The following is a 20,962-nucleotide window of genomic DNA, read 5'->3' as shown; positions in this document are numbered from 1 at the left end:
ATGGCAGTCCAGGTCGCAAAGCTAGGACATTAAAGTACCTGTGCCCACTGCACTCACGTCTTATCTCCACAGTCGTTCCCTAGGACGCACGCCACTGGGTAGTCAGTGCTGGGTTCAGCCACCCTCAGTGCGCCCTGCCAAGAGAAACGTCCATAAATTTACGAGTGCGTTTAGGCAACGGTGGCCCGTGGCGGCATTCCAACGGCGGCCCATTCGACTGCGGTGCTGTGCAGGGGCTGTGAACCGACGTTGGACCTTCATGTGTCGCTTCATATTGAGAAGGAGATCCATCTTCGCGGCAGGAGGAGAGATCCAACGCCGCTTTGTCTGCTCGGGCTGGATTCCATTACCCAGTATCCTCGCCCGGCAGACCGCCCTCCTCAAAAGTCAGAATGCAGAGAAAGTGGTCAATGCTGAGGTCCCCTGCACGCCAGCAGCAGGCAAGGCCAGTCTGGATAGCTGTGAAGCGAGGGTGGCCCGACGCCTCAGAGTGAGGCCGGACTTCAGGACCACGGACAGCGGCGACGCCGTTCAAAGGGTGTCAATGCGAAGGGCCCCTGCACGGCCTGCTGCATGCAAGGGCGGAGAGAATAGCTGTGAAGCGAGGGCCGCCCGACGGCTCCTACCGAGGGCGGACTTCAGGACCAGGGACAGCGGCCACGCCGTTCCCAGCGCTGCTGGGCGTCCTATGAAAAGGCGGCAGCGTGAAGGGAACGGGCCTCTGCTATTTTCCCTTGCTCTCGTCCTAGGCGGAACTCTTGAATGGCTTTTGGTCAGAGACTTTCAAATTTGTTCTCATAACCCTGGCATCCGTCCATTTTGGACCCAGCACATAGCAATAGCTCATTCCCATTCTCCCCCCAGAAAAGTGTAGAATGAGTCTTGCTTTGTTTTTTGGCATAAAAAGGCCGCAGATTTATTTCCACAATATCATAAAACCATACTGCACACATTACTGGAAAAGACTCAGAAGATGCGGCGACTGCTCCGTGTCCAAATAACCTGCTTCCCCCTTTCCTTCCCCAAGAGTCCACAATAGGCCCAACTCTCCCAACCTTTGCGTCCGAGCCTCTCCTGCCCCTGCAGGCGCTCCTGGGCGGGGAGAGTGCCGCTTAGGCTCCCAAGGGGCGCTGGTCTGAGAAGAGCAAAGACCCTTCCGGCTTTCTCCTGGCTCATTCGGAGTCTGTCTCTTGTGTTTGTTCGGCCAAACACCGCCACACCGCCTGTCGTCCTGCGACGCCGACGACCAGGCCTCTCTGCTTGTTCTGTTCCTGCTTGTTCTGTTCGTAGGGAGGGTGGGTGGAAAACAAAATCCTCTTCTCCTTGTAGGCGGGCAGGCGTCCTTCTGCTGTGGCTGCATGCTGTCTGCCGTAAGGAGCCCGCCCGTTATAAAGGGGGTAGCCCCTCCCCTTTCTTTTGTTTGCTCTTCGTGGGCTTTCCCCATGTTTCGCCGCGCTTTCTTCTTTCGCGGGCTTTCCCATTCTTCCGCCGCGCTTTTGGCTGGCACCTCCCCTTCTTCCAGGAGGGGGAGGGCAGGAGGAGGACACTGCCCGGGTTATCGGGGTGCCTCCTCCATTTTGCTCTGCTCCATTCGTCGTCACTGGCATAACCCTGGCATCCGTCCATTTTGGACCCAGCACATAGCAATAGCTCATTCCCATTCTCCCCCCCCCCCAGAAAAGTGTAGAATGAGTCTTGCTTTGTTTTTGGCATAAAAAGGCCGCAGATTTATTTCCACAATATCATAAAACCACACTGCACCACATTAGTGGAAAACACACAAGATGCGGCAACTGCTCTGTGTCCAAATAACCTGCTTCCCCCTTTGCTTCCCCAAGAGTCCACAATAGGCCCAACTCTCCCAACCTTTGCGTCCGAGCCTCTCCTGCCCCTGCAGGCGCTCCTGGGTGGGGAGAGTGCCGTGTCCTTGGGGGAAGCTGAGCCCTTGTTGTTCCCCCCAGACGCCCCTGCCGGTTAGGCTCCCAAGGGGCGCTGGTCTGAGAAGAGCGAAGACCCTTCCGGCTTTCTCCTGGCTCATCCGGAGTCTGTCTCTTGTGTTTGTTCGGCCAAACACCACCACGCCACGGATGGGTTACCGCCCACCGTGGCTCCCCCCTTGCTCCTCTCCTTACATTTCCCGGATTTTTGTGCATAGCTTCCAGTAAAACAGATCCATTCCCATTGGTGCGAAGTGCACTCCATCCTTGAGAAAATATTCCGGAGCTTTCAAGTTAATCAGGTCATGCCTGATCTGCCCCAAGCCTCTGCCCCTGCAGAACATCTCCATTGCATTTATGTACATGGGCCTTTAAATCCAACATAGAAGCACCCACACAGTCTAGTTCTAAGAACCAAGCCATGTGGTCTAGTGTTTTGGGTGTGGCAGGCCTGGAACTACTTTCCCTGCTACTACTTCACCTGGGCTATATAAACCACACCCTGACTGCAGAACACGCTTTGTGTTATTCTGCAACCAGCAGCGTGACGCTCACCGTGTCCAGCTCCTGGTCTTCAGCATCTTCTTGTAATCCTGCAAGAACAAGAACAAGATTATTCTGTCTTACCTGAGAAAACACCACCCAGCACTCAGCATCTCAACTGGGCTGCAATCTGTGGAAACCGAGAGAAGAAGAAACATCACTCACCTGTGGGTACTAGCTCAAGGACTTCCGGCAAACCGCTACCACAGCTGCTATTCGAACATTGCGACCTGCAATAACTAGAAAGGGAAAAACAATATTAGAATGCACGCTTCCAAAACATCGAATTTCATCAGTCTTACCTGAATTCCATCGCGCTACGCCATGCTTCCATCCGGAGCACCACAGCAACATCTGCAAAGGAAAAGAGACGTATTCAGGTTCGCTTTCAATATCAAACAACTGCACAGCACTGTACTTACCTTAACGGATTCCGGGGGACTGTTTTTCATCGCGCTCTCGTCCACTCGCAGTACCACGGCGGCCTATGAGGAGAAGAAGAAGAAAATACAGGTGGCTTTAAAAGACAATAAAGGCGCTGCACTTTGCGCTTTCTCTTACCTAGAAACGTGCCTCTCCATTCGGCACGCCAGCATCAAGACCTTTGCACCTGAAAAGAAGGAGATAAAGACATTAACGAAACAAAGACTTACAATTAACAAACCTACCTGCCTACCAACAGATTTGGGGTCACAGCAGGCCTGGGCCCAAGGAAGCGTACTGCACCAGTGAAGCAACTCGGGCAGCTCGCCAACAAACGTCAAGCACCTCTGCACAAGAAATGCAGGACGGATAGCTCACCCTACAAATAACTAAGGTGAGAAAAGAACCCAGTGGGAAGAGAATCGGTCAGAGGGAGGTGGGAGATTCACCCATTAGAGACAGTTATCACAAATCCTCCCTTCTGTAATTGCAGATTCATTATTCAGCACTGGGCAGCTACGCATCCAGGGTTCCAGATCTCAGAGCCTTCCAGACGCCCCCGGGGATATCAGGTGAGCGTAACAACTATGCCTTTGTCTGTGAAGGAGATGGTCATGTTCTGTCTGCTCATTATGTCAAGTCCCAAAATATTTACTGTTGCATGTTTAGAATATAGTAAGGGTAGTGACAGGTCATGATTCCCAATAGATCGGGAGATGTTATAAGTGAATGAAACTACTTCTCGAGCCCCAGAAAATACTTGAGTGTTCATGGCATCGCCTGACAACATGTAGTTCCCTTCCCATACACATGACCTTGTGGCCCCCGTATCAACCAAAAAGGAAAACATCTTGTCACCTATCGCCACCTTTATGCGTGGTTCCTCCAGAGGGTTAGGTGATACTGATAGGATGGGACATAATAAGGCAGTCTGTGGGCTGTCCTATGGTGGGTATAGTGATTTTCCATTGCCGGTATACAGGTTGTGTCCCATTATAGTCACCCCTCCCATGCGCGTTACCGGTACTACAGCTGATGTGTCCATTGGCTGCTGTATGTCATCCTGTAATTGTGTCAACTGTTTTACTGTCTGGTTGTGTTGTTGTTGGAGTAGTAGTGTCCCTTGTACTTGTTGGTATTGTGGTTGTTGCTGGGCCATGCCTTGCTGTTGCACCATGGTTGGTGGTCCTGCCTGTTGATAATACCCATTCTGACCCGCTGGTTGCTTTGTGGCCCTTGCTCGCCCCACGCTTGTTGTGCTGCTCTGTACCTGCACATGTGGGAGATGTGACCTTTTAATCCACATGTCCAACATTGGGGTGGTTCTCGTGCTTGCCATGGAAATCCTCCTCCTCCCTCTCCTTGGCCTCCATCCCTGTTGAGGGTAACCCTGGGACCCTCCTCCTGGGTAGTGTGCTGGTGGCCCAAATCCATACCCCCTGTTTCCCCCCTCCTTGTCCTCTAAAGTTCTGTTGGTACTTGCCCATACTCATATATCCCCCTCCCATCTGTGGTTGGTATTGCTGTGTTGTGTTGTATTGTGGCAACTGCTGTGGCAGTTGCGGTTGTGGTTGTGGTAATTGTTGTTGTATCTGTGTTTGTCGTAGTTGTTGTTGTATCTGTGGTTGCGGTAGTAGTTGGGGTTGGGACACAGCTGTTTTAGTTGGCAGTGCAGGGCTTGTTATTAGTGCTCCCTCTAGGGCGTATTTTGACAATTTCTTTTGTACTAATTTTGCCTCATCCGCCTTTCTATCCTCCGCCTTCTGTTTCATTTTTTCCTGCCATAAATGGTATCTTGACCATGCTTTGGCCTCCATTCCCACTCATTTCTTGAGTTGTCTTTGCACGGATTCAGGCAACTCTTGGATCAAGATGTGATAGAAGATAGCTACTGTTTTGTCCCATGGCTCCCGAGTTTCAAGGGGCCAAAGCTTTTGAATCTCTTGGATGTAGCTGACTGGATCTTCGTTGTCATGCATCTTGCGTGATGTAATTGCCCCTATGCCTGATATGTCGGGGTATTGTATCCTTAGGGCCTGCCACACCGCATACCTGCAGTTCTCAAATGTGTAGTGTTCTGTGTTGTTACTCCTGGGAATCCCGCCCTTTTCCAAATGTCATCTGCTGCGTCCCCAGTATGGACGCCAATAGCCCCTTCACGTCCTCCGCTGCCAGTCTGTGTCCTGCTGTCTGTTTTTCCATTTCATATATCCATTTCCCTGCCCCTCCACTCAGTGATGGTAACCTATTCTTAACATTCTCTCTATCTTCATGTTTCCATGGTATGTATTGCTGTCTGCCCCCCCCTCTTTCTAGTAGTGGCATCTGTGAATATTCAGCCCTTTCCTCGGGTGTTCGTCTGTACTGTTGTATCTGTATTGGTCCTCTCTCATCTTCGACATCTACTTCGAAGTCTACGACATCTATATTGGGTGTTGTGCGTGATGCTCTGATGTCTGAGATATTTCTGGTGTGTGTTGTGTGCAGTCCTTCCCGGGGCCCTGTGTGCCCACCCCGTTGACACGAGTGCCCCCTGTTGTGGGTAATTGCTGTCCTATCTCTTCTACAGCCTGGGAGATCTCGAAGCCTATGCATGTAGGGTCTTTGTGGTGCCGTTGCTGCTGTCGCGTCCTCTGTAATTGCGTCAGTGTGTCGTCCCCCGTTATTTTCATCGAGTCCTACACTCCCATGACATACCTGTGCCTGTTCGTGTAATGTACAATTTGCTTAGCCCTTCCTTATTTATACCATTGCTATCTTCGTCTTCCTCACTGCAAAATCCATCTGAGAACGTTAGTTTGCGTGATATTGGGTATCGTACTGTTACACTTTCAAGATCAATGTTTATAAAGTTTGCCGCTTCCATATCTTCTTTCCCCTTTGTGCTCTGCTGTACGGACCCTGCCTGAGGCACTCCAGTGGTCCTCACACTACTCTGTGTGGGTCCCGTTGGTGTTCGTCTAGGCTGGTGCTCATCCCCTTCTTCTACCCCTGCCCGCGACCTATTTATTTCTTCCTTTACTTCTTTGTGTATCCTCCGTAGCGTTTCCTTGTCCTCTTCTCTCTTACTTCGCGCTTCCTCTGTCATCGCTAACCTTAACTCATTCAGCCTGCTTTCCTCATATTTCCGAGTGCTGTCCAACAATATCTTCCATCTCCAAAATGCCATTTCTCGTTCAGCCACAACCCTTTCTTTTGCCAATGTTCTACGCCCCTTTGCTTCTGTACTTACCTTACTCGAATCTCTTGTTGCTATCGTCTCTATCGCCTTCCGTTCCCTTCTTTAGTTTTCTGCCTTTTCTCGCCTTTCTAATGCTAGCTGCTCCTCCTGTTCCTTCTGTTCCAGCTGGTTCATCGGCGTGTTCCTTTTCTCCTTCAGATTCGCTATCCTTGCTTCCAGTTTTGCCTCCTCCTCCTCCCGTAATTGTTCTTTTCCCGTGTCGTTTGTTTGCCTGCCTTTACATCCTTTCCCCAATTCTAATTCCTTTATTGCTTCTGTTGCCCCTTCGGGTTCTCCCGTGGTGGCCCCTTGTAACTTCAATAGCACTTGTGCCGCTATCCACTCATCCGGCCCTACCCCTGCGAACTCGCTCTTCGCCTGCCTCAGCCTTTCCTCTTAAACGTCTGGGTTACCTACCTCTGTTCGTGTGGCGTGTGCCTTCGGGACGTATGGGGGTGGTTTGTATGTGGGGTTTGAGTAGCCTTTGGCTGCTGTTAATCCTCGGGGTTCTGTAGTGTCTTTTAATTCCCTAATAGGGTATAATCCCTGTTCCTCCTCCTCATCCGCATCATCCGAGGCGATGCTGGGAGGTGCAGGAGGTGGGGGACATGCGTCCTCTCCCTCCTTTTTTGCCTCCTGTAAGTTCAACATTCCATGGTAATGTCCCTGGAGAACATTCTCCAAAGTTCAAATTTTCCCAGGCGGCTTGCTAATTTCTTTCCCTTGTATGTGTTGTGTACGTATGTGAGTAATGACTTTAAAGTGTCCCTTCAGAAACTGCCATTAGGCGGCCATGGTGTCCATGCTTTCCCTTCCGTACCCTTGGTCCATTCTACACTGTACTTTACTATTTTATCTCAATAGTTAGGCAATGTTTTGCAAAGGTGTTGTATTGGGGACAATACCATCCCAGGCACCTCGTATGATGCTCCTCCCCCGCCCCCGTGATAGATCATTGTCTTTCACTCGTGTGTTTTACCTGACCTCAAATTGAGGGTTTCGATACTCTGCTGTCAGAACAAGGGTGGAAAATGTTTTCGTTATGCAGTTCAATGTTCACCTAGTGCTACGTGTTGCTTTTAACATCCACACGTTTTGCGAGGTGTACTCTCGCACCGCCCTTCTTCTTAAGGAGCTGTCACTAACCGGCATGCTCCCCCAAAGTTTATGGCCCTCTGTCGCTGTATACCATATGCAGTACAAACCACTGTCATGAACATTGCCGCTTCCCGGCAAGCCCCTTCAATGTGTCCGCCCCCCTGTGACTGTACACCAGTGCGGCATATCCTGGGACCGTCCCGCCTTTACTGGGCTGCTGCCACTCAGAACGCCCCTCTACTACGGCCCGGAGCCGTCTGCGCTGCTGGCAGTCCACCTGTTTTGTAATTTGAGTGCCCGTCACATCACCTGATGTGTGATACGCTTCCTATACTGGAAACTTAACCAGTCACCCATCTTCAGCAATCTTAAGATAAACTTATACAGGAATTCGACATCTATTGAGCGAGCTAAATCACCCAATTAATAGGAAGACCGTTCCATCGACTGAGCTAAAACACTCAATTAATAGGAAAACCACATCTATTTGTCAAACTACAACGTCGATTTATAGGAAAGCCATATTATCCCTCCAAACATGTGTTTACTGACCAGACCTGTCAGCGCAACAACCTTTCTGTTTCCTGGGGACCCACTGTCCCAACCCCAAGACGATAATCTGCACAAGAAGGGACTACCTCCACTCCGCTCCCTTTACTTATACACATGCCCGTCACTACCTAGGTTCAGAACACTGTGATAATGTGATACCACCCTCCACCCTTCGCACACATCCTCCCCCCACCCACACAATATGTTGTTGCTCGTTGTGCAGACCAAACTTACATTTAGGTGCACGTCTGCAGGCGCAGCTCGGCTGCTAGCTCCCCTCCCACTTGGCTTGCCTTGCCTCTTCTGTACTGCGTGCAGACACTCGCCAACCACGGGCGGGATACATTTTGAAGTCGGCTCCCGACAGCCAATCTCTGGTTGTGCTGTCTGGTGGTGTCGCAGTTACACGAGGGTCCTGCAGTCCTCTGAGGTCAGACGGCAGAGGGGGCCGCACCTTGCCGGGCTGGCGTCGCAATCGATCTTGCCGTGGTCTCAGGAGCGTATCTCAGCAGTGCTTCCAACTTGTTAGGGGAGATTCTGGGGTCGGCAGAGCCATACCTGGGGTCTGCGGACCTCCAGCTCACGGAGGGCCCTAACTCCCTTCAATGTCCCAAAGAAGTCAAGGTCCACACGGGGAGCAAAGGTTAACTGCCGTTTTATTATATCAAATGAGCAGGGATGACATACTAGGTATCAAATTTCATCCGAGTACCTCTCGCTAATTTCAGGCTCGCAGGCCCTTTTTGTACACTTGTGATGTCACAATTGTCGTCACTTACCAAAATCCTTCCCCGAACCTAGTGCCACCCTGGGTTGGCTCCCAGAGTGGTAGGTCCAGTATAGAGACATATGTGTTGCCGTGTTATTGGTGGGCACGCTGTCAGGTGCTACACTTGGGTCATCCCTAAAAATTGCTACCCGACAATTGTTACATTAGAACCCCTGATGATTGGCTGGAGATTCTGGCCGCCAGCCTCGTCCCCCTGTGTGCTGATTGGTCAGGCCTCAGGCCCCCAAGCCTGGGACTAACGTTGTTCCCAGCCCGCAAGACACCTGCTCTTGTATACTATGTATCACCAAAATATAACTATTTGACAGTGTGTAACAATGAAGTCTTTGCTAATGCCATGAGAGCAGACCAGTCCCAGCGCATATTGTAGATGGATTGTTGCAATTATGTGGCAGGGTTCAATCTCAGACGTGGGATGGCTGCAGCTTTCCAGCTTCCAGGTCTTGGCATCATGTCAGGTAGGCCCGATCACCTGTGAGGAGACAGCTAGGGAAGTCGAATTACTTCGATTTGATTTGTATTTTAGCTTGAGGTGTCCTGCCCTGTTGCCAGGCTCATCGTGGCAATGTGAGTGAGTAATGTCAATTTGCAACATTATGGCATTGGTGGTGGCAGTCCCTGCCAGGGCGATTATGCCCGCTCAGCAGCTTGCAGCGTCGAGATCTCTACAACAGGAGTTTAGTGTGCTGGATTGATCCAAGGCCTACCTAAAGTTTGGTTATTCTTCCAATATGATGGCTCAGGTTTAAAAGCAAGCAATGAGTGGTCAGGTCCTTTGGGTGCTCCTGCCCATCCATAGAGTAACTAGCGAGTAGCATCTGCAAGGATATACACGTGGTCTTCTGGCATCTTGCGTTTCTGCGGTGCGATAGCAGGTCTATATGAAAAATAACAAACATGCAGACAGAATGTGTGGCACTGTCCTCTAGCTCTTAGAACTGTACACTTATGTTCTTCGTGTGGATTGGTGTATGAGTGTCCCGATTGTGCCTAGTGCACATGTGCTTCTCGTCTAACGCGGCTAAGTCATCATGGAGTCTCTAACGACCTGCAACATGGCTTGTGGGGACATCAATCGAGTTGGTCCATATAATCATCTCCAGCTCGGTCCTGGCTGTCGTTGGCTAAGGCTCTTGCCATTGTGGGGTTCATCGGGCGAATGACTGGATGTCTGTCGTGATGCGAGTTTGCATTGGGAGCGGTGGGACTGGGTGCAATCTCTGATAGGCGATAGTTGTTCAGTCAAGGGTGCTTCTTCCGGTTAGGGGCCCCATCAGGAGGGAGGGGACACTTGGATTCTCCCTCTTCAGCCCATTCAGTTGAATTTGACTTTTTTAGCTTTCATTTTAAATTGACATGAACTCTTGAAAGGCACACACTTAATATGTTGAAATATCACTGCAAAGTTGTTCCCTGAATACAGTGGTTAAAGGAGGGCAACATTCACGTTTAGAGGCTGTGATGCTCATCTACCTGTGCAGAGTGTCACTTTAGAGCCAAAATCGAAATGACATTGTGTTGCTTTCATCTGTGAAAAGGCCTTCATTTTACTGCTGTTCAATGTTCCCTTATAGATTCTGTACACTGTTGCCTCTGTGATGGGCTCATGATGGACAGAAACCAAGTTCATATTGTACAGTCTTGCACACATTTTGATGCACATTACTTTAGTTTAAAGGAAAAAAACAGAATTATTCATTTTATTTAAGGTTCAAGAAATCCTTAGGATTTATCCTATGGATAAATCTGCCACAACCCTTGCTAAAGAACTCGCAGACTTAGGTTTCTCCCAAAGAGTCCTCACCCCTACTCACTCCAAAGGCCGCACCCTTGACTGGGTCATGGATCACAACTGTGCATCCAACATTACCTCAAACACCGCCCTTCCTTGGACGGACCACACATGCATCGAATTCCTTCCTCATCCCCACCAACCCTAAACCTAAGACTCTCACCCACGTACCACCTGCCACAATAAGAAGTTCTAAAAAACTCAACGCAGACAACTTGTGTCCCCACCTTAAAAGCCCCTGCCTGGCACCACCTTTCTCTCAGGACCCAAATATACTATCAGCTATTTTCAATAATACTCTCACCAACGCCATAAACTCTGTAGCCCCACTTGAAAGCAAGAAGGAAAAAAAATAATTTCATTGCAACTCTTGGTTCTTGGAAGAACTCCAACCCCTCCGAGCTCAAAAGCGCCAGTCGCTTAAAAACTGGCAAACGGATCGAGTGATCTAAATAAGAGCCTCTTCAAACAAATAGCCCTCCAATATAAAAAAGCCATTTTAGCAGCAAAATCCAACTCCTTCAATGTTAGGATCTCAAAGGCCAACTCCCAAGCTAAAGAACTATTTGCAATCTTTGATGAATTAGTCACTCCTCCGGCTACCGCTGACGAGATAACTAAAGACAAAGCCTGGTGTGCCAGCATTCAGTCCGCCATGCTCAACAAAATAAAACTCCTCCAGAACAAAATCCAAAACCACTGCAAAGCCCTCCCAAACCAAAAAACCAACCGCCCTACACAAGACAAGTGTAGTAATCTCAATCACGCTCAATTCTCCTTCAGAAACATCACTGAACTTGAGGTCCTTAATCTCATCAAAAACCTCAAACCATCCCTCTGCAAAGCAGACATTTGCCCTCCCAAAATCATCAAGGAATGCGCCAATGACCTAGCACCCCTGATTACTGCCTTCATTAACGCATCTTTCGAAACAGGAACTGTCCCAAACAATCTCAAGGAAGCCTGGGTGGGGCCACTTCTAAAAAAGGCCACACTTGACCCAGCGCAACCCAACAACTACAGACCAATAACGACGGTCCCGTTCCTCCTAAAAGTCCTGGACAAAGCAGCTCACATCCAGATCCAATCATACATAGAAGCTAACTCCATACTAGTCAAAAGACAATCTGGCTTCCGTGTCGGGCATGGAACAGAATCCACCTTATTAGACCTAAAAAATCGAATCTCACAGATCATGGACAAAGGCAAACCTACCTTGCTCCTCCTCCTCGATCTATCAGCTGCTTTTGACCTGGTAGATCACCAAACACTCACCACCCACCTCACCCATGCAGCCCATTTCTCTAAATCAAGCAGCATCCTGGATCACTTCCTTCCTTGAAGGAAGAGCCATGAAGGTCTACTCCGACACAGCTAACGCAGATCCTACCACTATAAACTGCGGTGTCCCCCATGGATCTTGTACAGCCCCCACCCTCTATAACCTCTTCACAAAACCCCTCTTCGACCTACTTGACTCCATGGGTGTTGCATATACAAACTATGCAGACGACACTCAAGTACTTTTACCCCTATCTGGACTCTATCACCAAGACGCCACGGCCCTTCACAACACCTATGCCATGATGGCAATCAATGGCCTCTGTCTTAACGGGGAGAAGACTGAAATTCTCATCCTGGGCCAGACAAACACACTATCGAAACTAAGCCCCCAATAAAACAACTTCAACATAGACAACTCAACCATCTCCGTATCATCCTCTGTCAAGACTCTAGGTGTTCACATTGATGCAAATCTATCGATGAACAAACAAGTCAGCGCCATAGCCTCTGCATCAGCGCTCAGCACCAAACTCATCAATGCCATTAAACCCTACTTATCCACCCCCAACCGCTTGGCCATAGCTAGAGCAACTATAGGAGCCAAACTCGATTATTGCAACGCCCTTCTAGCTGGCACCTCCGCCAAAAACATTCTCAGACTGCGAACCACACAAAACAATGCCCTCAGAGCCGCCATGACCATCCCTAGAAGAGACCATATATCCCACGCCAGATGTGAAGCCCGGTGGCTCCAGGTCAAAGACAGTATTACTCTGAAAATCCTCACCATCACTCACAGGTGCATCAACAAAACCACTCCAGCCTACCTATCTGAAGCAACATCAAGGACCACATCCACTCGCCCCACCAGAACTCAGTACACCAACCAGTTACACATACCACGCATAAAGAGAGCCACAGCGGGAGGTATAGGCTTCTCCTATATTGCACCGAAACTCTGGAACTCACTCCTTGCCACCTTTAGAGCTGAAACTTCCATCTCTATCTTCCGCAACAACCTCAAGGCCACTCTCCTCAACTAGCAAGTGGAGGACTGCCTCCTCCAATTCTGCCATGTATATTGTAATATAACACAAATGTAATATAACTATATTGTAACCTGTATATATACTGCTAATGACTATGTAACTATATTGCAACCTGTATATTTATTGCTAATGACCATGTAACTAAGTAACTAAGCTTTGTACTGTAACAAGTGCCACAATGTCCTCGGACTGTTGTGCACTATATAAATACGAATAAAACAAACAAACAAACAAACAGCAATCTCTTTCACTGCAATTTCTGCACACAATGCTGACATCCCATTGAGGGTCCTGTGGGCTGTAGTTTCTGAGAATGTTACTTCAGCTCTCCAATAATTTGGCAAACCTTGCAATGTGTCTTTCACTTATGCCAGACAATTGGCATTTTTCTGTATCACCATGTTTTGAAGCTCAAATTCAGTCCTTTTTACATTTCCCCATTATTTCAGAGCAGGCCTTTCATTTTTGGGGAGCCCTCACAACTGACTCTGACCTTTTAATTATGGCATCCGGGGCTATTTCACCCTACAGGTAAAGTCTAGCTCTGGCTCTGCACCCCACCTAGTACTGCACAGGGTGTCCCCCACACAGGGTCTCAAAATGTAATCCAAATGAGAGCACACTCGGAACCCACAGTCTAAAGAGGGCGGCCAGGAGAGTGTGTAGGCGCCAATCACCACCTCTTTACTCTATCTAGGTTCCCCCTTCTCTCTCTTTCAATGTTTGAATGTTTGCCTCGCCTCATATTTCCTTTTAAGACTCAGTCACACTTTGCCTCCCAGCATAAGCCATATCTTTCTTTCTTTTTAAGATGAAAAGCCCCAAGCTTTGCGGAGCGTACAGGGCTCCCATGATGCTTCGAGGTATGTTCCTGATGGGAACTTATAAAGAGGTATTATTCTCCTTTTGGAAAGTCAGAATATGTGTTAATGAATCCACAAACTTGTTTCACCCAAGAGTTCCCTGTTTATTTGCCCACAAAGCTATGACTGGGATGCAGTGGCCCCAAGTAGCCAGGGCCATCCAGTTTTGAAGACTGCTCCATTATGGCTGGAGGTGGCTCCCTGTCCTTCCTATAAATACACAAACGTGAGCCTTGACCTTTCAACACCCCTGACTGGGACCTTACTGAGATCTCAGGGATAGTCCAGGGTGTTATCTCATAACGAGCAATACAACCCCCCCCCCCAGCCGACCCCCACCAAAGCCAAGCTGGGATCCCGGCCGTCTTGACCCCAGAGAAGGCATCTCTGTTCCAGCCTGATTTAGGGGGGGGCCTTCCAGTGAACAGAGAACCTGCAGTCAGGCAAAGTCCTGCAGCCACCCACTTACGACAATCCCGGGGAGCAGTACCCTGACAATAGAGAGTCCAATATCCCCAGGGACCAGTCCCAGCAGCTGGCAGTGCCCACAGGCTGCCCCCTCGTGCACAAGTGAGTGGGGTGTGGATACCATACCCGGTGGGACCGCCTACTTATCTCTCCCTGTGACCAATTAACAGGGTGCGCGCTACCTGGGGGTGAACTGCGTGTTCTGCCTTGGAAAACCTAGAGCAGGGGCCTACAATCCTTGGCTGTCAGATGATTTAGACTACAAGTCCCATCAGCCCTAGCCAGTAAAGTTAATAGTGATGGATCATGGCAGCGCGTTCCAAAACCTCTGAAAATGCACAGGTCGCAAAGCTAGGACATTAAAGTACCTGTGCCCACTGCACTCACGTCTTATCTACACAGTCGTTCCCTAGGACGCACGCCACTGGGTAGTCAGTGCTGGGTTCAGCCACCCTCAGTGCGCCCTGCCAAGATAAACGTCCATAAATTTACGAGTGCGTTTAGGCAACGGTGGCCCGTGGCAGCATTCCAACGGCGGCCCATTCGACTGCGGTGCTATGCAGGGGCTGTGAACCGACGTCGGACTTTCATGTGTCGCTTCATATTGAGAAGGAGATCCATCTTCGCGGCAGGAGGAGAGATCCAACGCCGCTTTGTCTGCTCGGGCTGGATTCCATTACCCAGTATCCTCGCCCGGCAGACCGCCCTCCTCAAAAGTCAGAATGCAGAGAAAGTGGTCAATGCTGAGGTCCCCTGCACGCCAGCAGCAGGCAAGGCCAGTCTGGATAGCTGTGAAGCGAGGGTGGCCCGACGCCTCAGAGTGAGGCCGGACTTCAGGACCACGGACAGCGGCGACGCCGTTCAAAGGGTGTCAATGCGAAGGGCCCCTGCACGGCCTGCTGCATGCAAGGGCGGAGAGAATAGACGGTGAAGCGAGGGCCGCCCGACGGCTCCTACCGAGGGCGGACTTCAGGACCAGGGACAGCGGCCACGCCGTTCCCAGCGCTGCTGGGCGTCCTATGAAAAGGCGGCAGCGTGAAGGGAACGGGCCTCTGCTATTCTCCCTTGCTCTCGTCCTAGGCGGAACTCTTGAATGGCTTTGGTCAGAGACTTTCGAATTTGTTCTCAAATACTGATTTTTTGCTCCACTCGTTATGACATTTAACGAAAGAGATGTTTCACGTGTAAAGTAAATTCCACTGACTGGACGTCCATCTTTGTCAGTTCAGTGGTGTGTTATAAGTGACTCTCGCACTCCCACACACTCCCAAAAACGCCCGAGGAACGTGTGCCTGGAATGCTGGAGCACCAGGGGTGAGCCATGGAAGCTTGACAGTCCGCTCAAACCCCTGCAGGCAGATCGCCTCACCTTCGGCGGCGAGGGGGTCACGCCCGGTAGTAAGGAAAAGGCTGTCTCTCTCCCCATCTTTCTGTCATCGCTCTTCGCCCCTAAACCCCTTCACTCCAGGCTTCTCACAGTCTCGCCATTCTGTCCACTTAGTTTAACACGCCATTCCAACACGCGGCTGCCACCATTTCTCTCTTCCCCATCTCAATCCATACGGCTAGTACGTCTCCCTCTATCACTCTCTCGTCGCCCCCTCTCCGTCACCCAGTGTCCCGGTGCCCGGTGCTTTCATGTAATGGATCTTGAGTTCTTTCCTCAGGCTACAACACATACCCCACAAGTGTGGGCGTCACACGTGATAATAATAATAATTTACATAGCGCTGCAAACCCTCAGACATCTGCGAAGGATGAAAGGCTGTGTATGGCCCTGCCGGGATTCGAACCTGCGACCACAGGCTCTGCAAGATGTCAAAGCGAGTGCTCTACTTGCTGTGCTATGTGACCACTATGTCAGAAATGTTCTGCACCAGGCCACTTTCCATCACTAGTAAATTGGGTGGTAGTACACGTATTATTGCGCTTGGACAAGAAGTAGCAACCATGAAGTGCTATATAAAAAAAGCGATATTTTTATTGTTAAACTTGACGTAGCGGAGAAGGCTTAGACGGAGTAGCGTCGCTGGTGAGCTGCTGAAAGCTCTGAGTGGTCACTTCAGGGGTGTTCCTAGGTTTGTAAAAGATCCGGGGCTACTTGCCCCCGTAATATTGATATATATAGACCCCACTGCTCCTTTCTGCTGGCTATCTCGGCTCCTTTCTCCTCTTCACCTTTCTCCCCGAACCCTTCACTTGTTCCTATTAATATAGCCGCAGCTCTATACCGCTCTCCCGACCTTTCACTCCCGCTTCCCTCTCCCTTCCTGTAGGATTCCCGTAAACCACTATTTGTCCTCATTAATCCCCCAAATCTCTCCACCGCTCGTGCCCTCTTATGTCTTTCAATGCCCCCAACTTTTACTTGCCCCGCCCGTGCCCCCCTTCTTCGTATCACTCTCACTCCCCAGCCTCCCGCCACTCCAATTTCGTTCTCGCTTCCTCCCTTTCTCCCTCTCGTACTCCATGTCTATTGTAGTCCCCTCTTGACCTTTCCCTGCCACCCCTCTGCTGTGTCTGCACCTCTCTCTCCCCACCCCTTGTTCTTTCATCTCTCTTTTTCTCCATACCTCCTTCTCAGTCGTCCCTTATTTCTTCCTGCTCCCCTCTTTCCCCCTCTCGGACTACATGTCTCTTTTAGTCCTCTATTGACCTTTCCCTGCCTCCTACCCCTCTGCTGTGTCTGCACCTCTCTCCGCACCCCCTGTTCACCCCTCTCTCTCTCTTTCCATACCCCCTTCTCAGTGGCCCCTTGTTCCTCCGAATGCCTCGCGTGACCCCCCCCCCCAACCCCCTGCATCTCTCTCAGTCCCGTCCACCTTTGACCCTCTTAGCTCTCCCCATCCTCTGCGGCGTCCTCCGCCGCTATGCCCATATCTTGCAGTCTGCCCCCTTACTCTGCCCCCATTCTACCCCTTGCACTGCACGTTTTCCTCTGTTACTGCGCTTCTCTAAACCCCCCTCTTGCTCTGACTCCCTCCCTGAAAGGGTTGCTCTGGGTACAGGAGCGCGAGCCTGAGGTAGAGCACCACAGGTCCGGGGCTGCCCAGTTGGCTCGTGCACCTACTGCTGCAGTCCCTGCCTGGCTACTGATCAGCATCCCACTAACCCAAGCATCATCCCTGCAATGGGGCGGGGCCTGGGCAGTTCGAGGCCGATGCCCCTGGTCCCGCGGACGGCCTGGGCTGTCCGGTGCTCGGGGCCCCGGAGTACCCTCCTGGAGGCCCACCCTGGGCGCGGAGGCCGGGAAGCGGGCGGGAGGAGGCTGCAGCCTCCGTTACCATGGCGCTCCATCCCGGATTTGCTGACATCACCGCCTGCTGCATCTCCTAATGCAAGTGGAGCGATGCCGCCCTAGCCGCTAGCCGCTCCCTCCTGCCCTCCCTCCCTCTCGCGCCTCTGCTCGCGAGCCCTCCCTCGCCGACCCGCTCCCCTCTTCGCCCCAATTGGGCCATTAATGAAGGAGCGCGCGACGCGTGGATTAAAAGGCCCGGGCATTACCGCCGGGGCGTGCGGCCATGGGCGAGCGCACGAGCAGATCACAGAGCCTGTGACGTGAGCATCGGCGGGGCGAGATATGGGAGAGGCATGAAAAAATAAGAGCCAGAAGCGGAGAGAGAGCGAGACAGCGCGAGGCGCCCGCACTTGGCACCGCTCTACGGACCACCGCCGCCCACCCCCTGAATGAGCGCTCTGTGGGACGGGGGTGGCCTAGGCTCGAGGAAGCCGAGCCGAAGGAGGGCATGACGCTTTGGCCACTCACAGAGCCGCAGCAGGGGTAGGGTTTGGGCTGGAATGAGCACTCCTTGGCAGGGTCTCAGGCGCTGGGCCCCCCTCCCTGAGACATGCGGCCTTTGCACTGGACTGTCCTCTGGTGTTTCCAACTGGAGATGCTCTCTGGCCTTGGGACCTTCCAGAGGCAGAGGTCACCGGAAGAGGCCGGGAACCTAAGGGCTGGGGACTGGACAACTCCTCCCGTCCCACCCTCCGCGGACCCTGTCTCCTCTGCCTCCTACTCCCCTTCCTATTCTCCCTCATCCTCCTACTCCACACCACCCTCTTCCTCACCATCCTACCTTCCTTCCGCCCCATCTTCCTCTTCATTCTCCTCCTCCTCCTCCTCCACACCATTTTCTTCTTCTTTTCCCCCCACCTCCTCCACGCTTTCTTCTTCTTCCTCCACTTCTTCCTCCTATACCTCCTCTGCATCTTCATCTCCCTCCCCGCCCTTCTCCTCCACTGTGCCCTCTGGGTTGGCCACGCCTGAACCAGACCGCATGGACCCGGATGGTTCGGAGGCAGCTTTGGCATTCTTGGACTCGGGCGATGCCTTCAAACTTTCCCATGCCAACTGCTCAAGGCGCTTTGAGATGAGGAGCCTGGAAGGTGGGCCGCAAGCCAGGTTCCACTCCTTCGTCCGTAGCGCAGCTGACACATTGGTCCATGCCACCAACTTCTTGAACATGATCTTCCAGACCAACGATATTCGCGAGTCGAGCATCCAGGATGACGTAGAGTGGTACCACGCCTTGGTGCGGAGCATCCTGGAAGGGGACCGCCACATCTACAGGGCCACACTCACCTTCGATGCCCACCCTATGTCTTCAAGGCCTCAACTGATGCTGCAGGCGACCAAGGACAAGCATGAGATCCTGCTCCAAGACCTGACCGCTGCAGAGAGTGTCAGCAACCTCAGCTGGGACCAGGGCTTCACCAGCCTCAAGTTCCAAAGAAACCCCTCCCTGACCAAGACCATCCTCAGCAATGACCTCAAGAGCCTGGACACCCCCAAGTGGAACAAGGGGGACAGCTATGTCATGAACCACAGCCAGGTCCGCTGGTCCACCCCTTTCCTGGAGTGCGAGCAGAACACTTTCCTGCCCAGTTGGATGGTCACCCTGTCTGCTGCCTTCTATGGCCTCAAACCAGACCTCAGCCCAGAGTTCAAGTGAGTGTATCTTTGTATGTGGCTGTGAGTCCTTATACCGATCAGGGAAATCTCTATGGGTCCCCGCCTCGTAAGGAGGCTCTGTGTTGGTGCACATCATAGAATCTGCCTGCATGTGTATGATGGAATCCTGGAGCTCTCCTTGTATTTGTTAGAGTGTGCCCTACATCCACCTGTGAATCATGGAGTTCTCCTTGTATGTATGAGGCCCAGAGTGTTACCTCCACCCATCTGTGAACTCTGGAACTCTCCTTGCATTTGTGAGGTCTAGAGCGTGCACGCTATCCATCTGTTAATCCTGGAGATCTCCTTGTATTTGTGAGGTCTAGAGTGTTCCCTCCATCCATCTGTGAACCCTGGAGCTCTCCTTGTATTTGTGAGGTCCAGAGTGTTCCCTGCACCCATCTGTGAACCCTGGAACTCTCCTTGCATTTGTGAGGTCTAGAGCGTGCACTCTATCCATCTGTTAATCCTGGAGCTCTACTTGTATTTGTGAGGCCCAAAGTGTGCCCTCCACCGATCTGTGAATCCTGGAGCTCTACTTGTATTTGTGAGGTCTAGAGTGTTCCCTCCTCCCATCTGTGAATCCTGGAGCTCTCGTGTATTTGTGAGGTCTAGAGAGTGCCATCTATCCATATGTGAATCGTGGACCGCTCTTTGTATGTGTGAAGTCCAGAGTGTTCCCTCCACCTATATGTGAATCCTGGAGCTCTACTTGTATGTGTGAGGTCTGGAGAGTGCCCTCTATACGTCTGTGAATCATGGCACTCTCCTTGTATTTGTGAGGTCCAGAGTGTGTTCTCCACCCATCTGTGAAACCTGGAGCTTTCATTGTGTTTGTGCGGTCTAGAGTTCTCCCTCTATTGTATATATGTGAAGTCTTAAGCGTTCTCTCTATGTATGTGCGTGGTCTAGAGTGATGTTCCTATGTATCCGTGAATCCTAGCGGCCTCCTTGAATCTGTGTGATGTGGAGTGCCATTTATATGCACACATGCATCTTAAAGCTCTCCTTAGATCTAAGAACCCTGGAGCTCTTTAAGTAGATCTCTCTTTCTATGTGTATTTTTTAGTCCCAAGCCTTTGTTTGTATCTGTAAGTGTTGCAGCTCCCGCTACATGAGAGTGTTTCTTGTAGTTTTCACTGTTTCTGTAAACCTTGTACTTCTGTCTCTGCCCCATCCCCTCTCTCCCTCTATATTTATCTCCCTATAGATCTATCTGTCTATGGATCTATCTATCTGTCTGTCCATCTATCCATCGCTCTATCTATCCATCGCTCTATCTCTCTCTCTCTCTCTCTCTCTCTCTCTCTCTCTCTCTCTCTCTATCCATCTATCTCTCTATCCATCTATCTCTCTATCCATCTATCTCTCTATCCGTCTGTGTGTCTATCTATGGCTGGATCTATCTATCTATGGCTGGATCTATCTATCTATCTATCTATCTATCTATCTATCTATCTATCTATCTATCTATCTATCTATCTATGGATCTGTCTATCTATGGATCTGTCTATCTGTCTATCTGTCTATCTATCTATCTATCTCCCTCCCTATGGATCTATGATATGATATGATAGTTTATTTATATAGCGCCTATACACATGTGTTTCAAAGCGCTTCAAGGCAAGAGACGGAACAAGGGAAAATACAAAGAGATTCTTACAGGCCATGAACAGTAAGGATGTGAAATTAAATATCGTACTCGGCCTGACGACATTTCAGATAGTGCAAGAGCTAAGACATAGATAAGGAAGGGAGGGGGAGAGTGGGAAGGAAATGGAAACAGACAGGCGACTACCGTACTAGGCCTGACAACATTTCTGGTAGAGCCGGAGAAAAGCAAAAGGTGAGGAAGAGGGGTGCAGAAAGGGAGGGGAGGAACAAAACAAGCGACTATCATACTAGGCCTGAGTCTGATGACATTTCTGGTAGAGCTGGAGAAAAACAAAAGATGAGGGAGAGGAGTGCAGAAAGGGAGGGGAAGAACAA

General features: G+C 50.7%; 1 protein-coding gene across 1 annotated transcript in view; it reads left to right on the top strand.

The window, feature by feature from the left end:
- Positions 1 to 17,163: 17,163 nt before the first annotated feature.
- Positions 17,164 to 20,962, top strand: part of GPR179 (G protein-coupled receptor 179) — a 449,627-nt gene continuing 445,828 nt past the window's right edge. Inside the window, exon 1 of the mRNA XM_069634662.1 lies at positions 17,164 to 18,970. Coding sequence (XP_069490763.1) covers positions 17,868 to 18,970 — 1,103 coding nt within the window. The 5' untranslated portion in view covers positions 17,164 to 17,867. The remainder of the gene's footprint in view (positions 18,971 to 20,962) is intronic.

This window comes from Ambystoma mexicanum, chromosome 13 (assembly GCF_040938575.1).
Source record: "Ambystoma mexicanum isolate Mex_15411 chromosome 13, UKY_AmexF1_1, whole genome shotgun sequence".
Lineage (NCBI taxonomy): Eukaryota > Metazoa > Chordata > Amphibia > Caudata > Ambystomatidae > Ambystoma > Ambystoma mexicanum.
The sequence above is the reverse complement of the archived record's forward strand: the minus strand, read 5'-3'. Positions and strand labels throughout refer to the sequence as shown.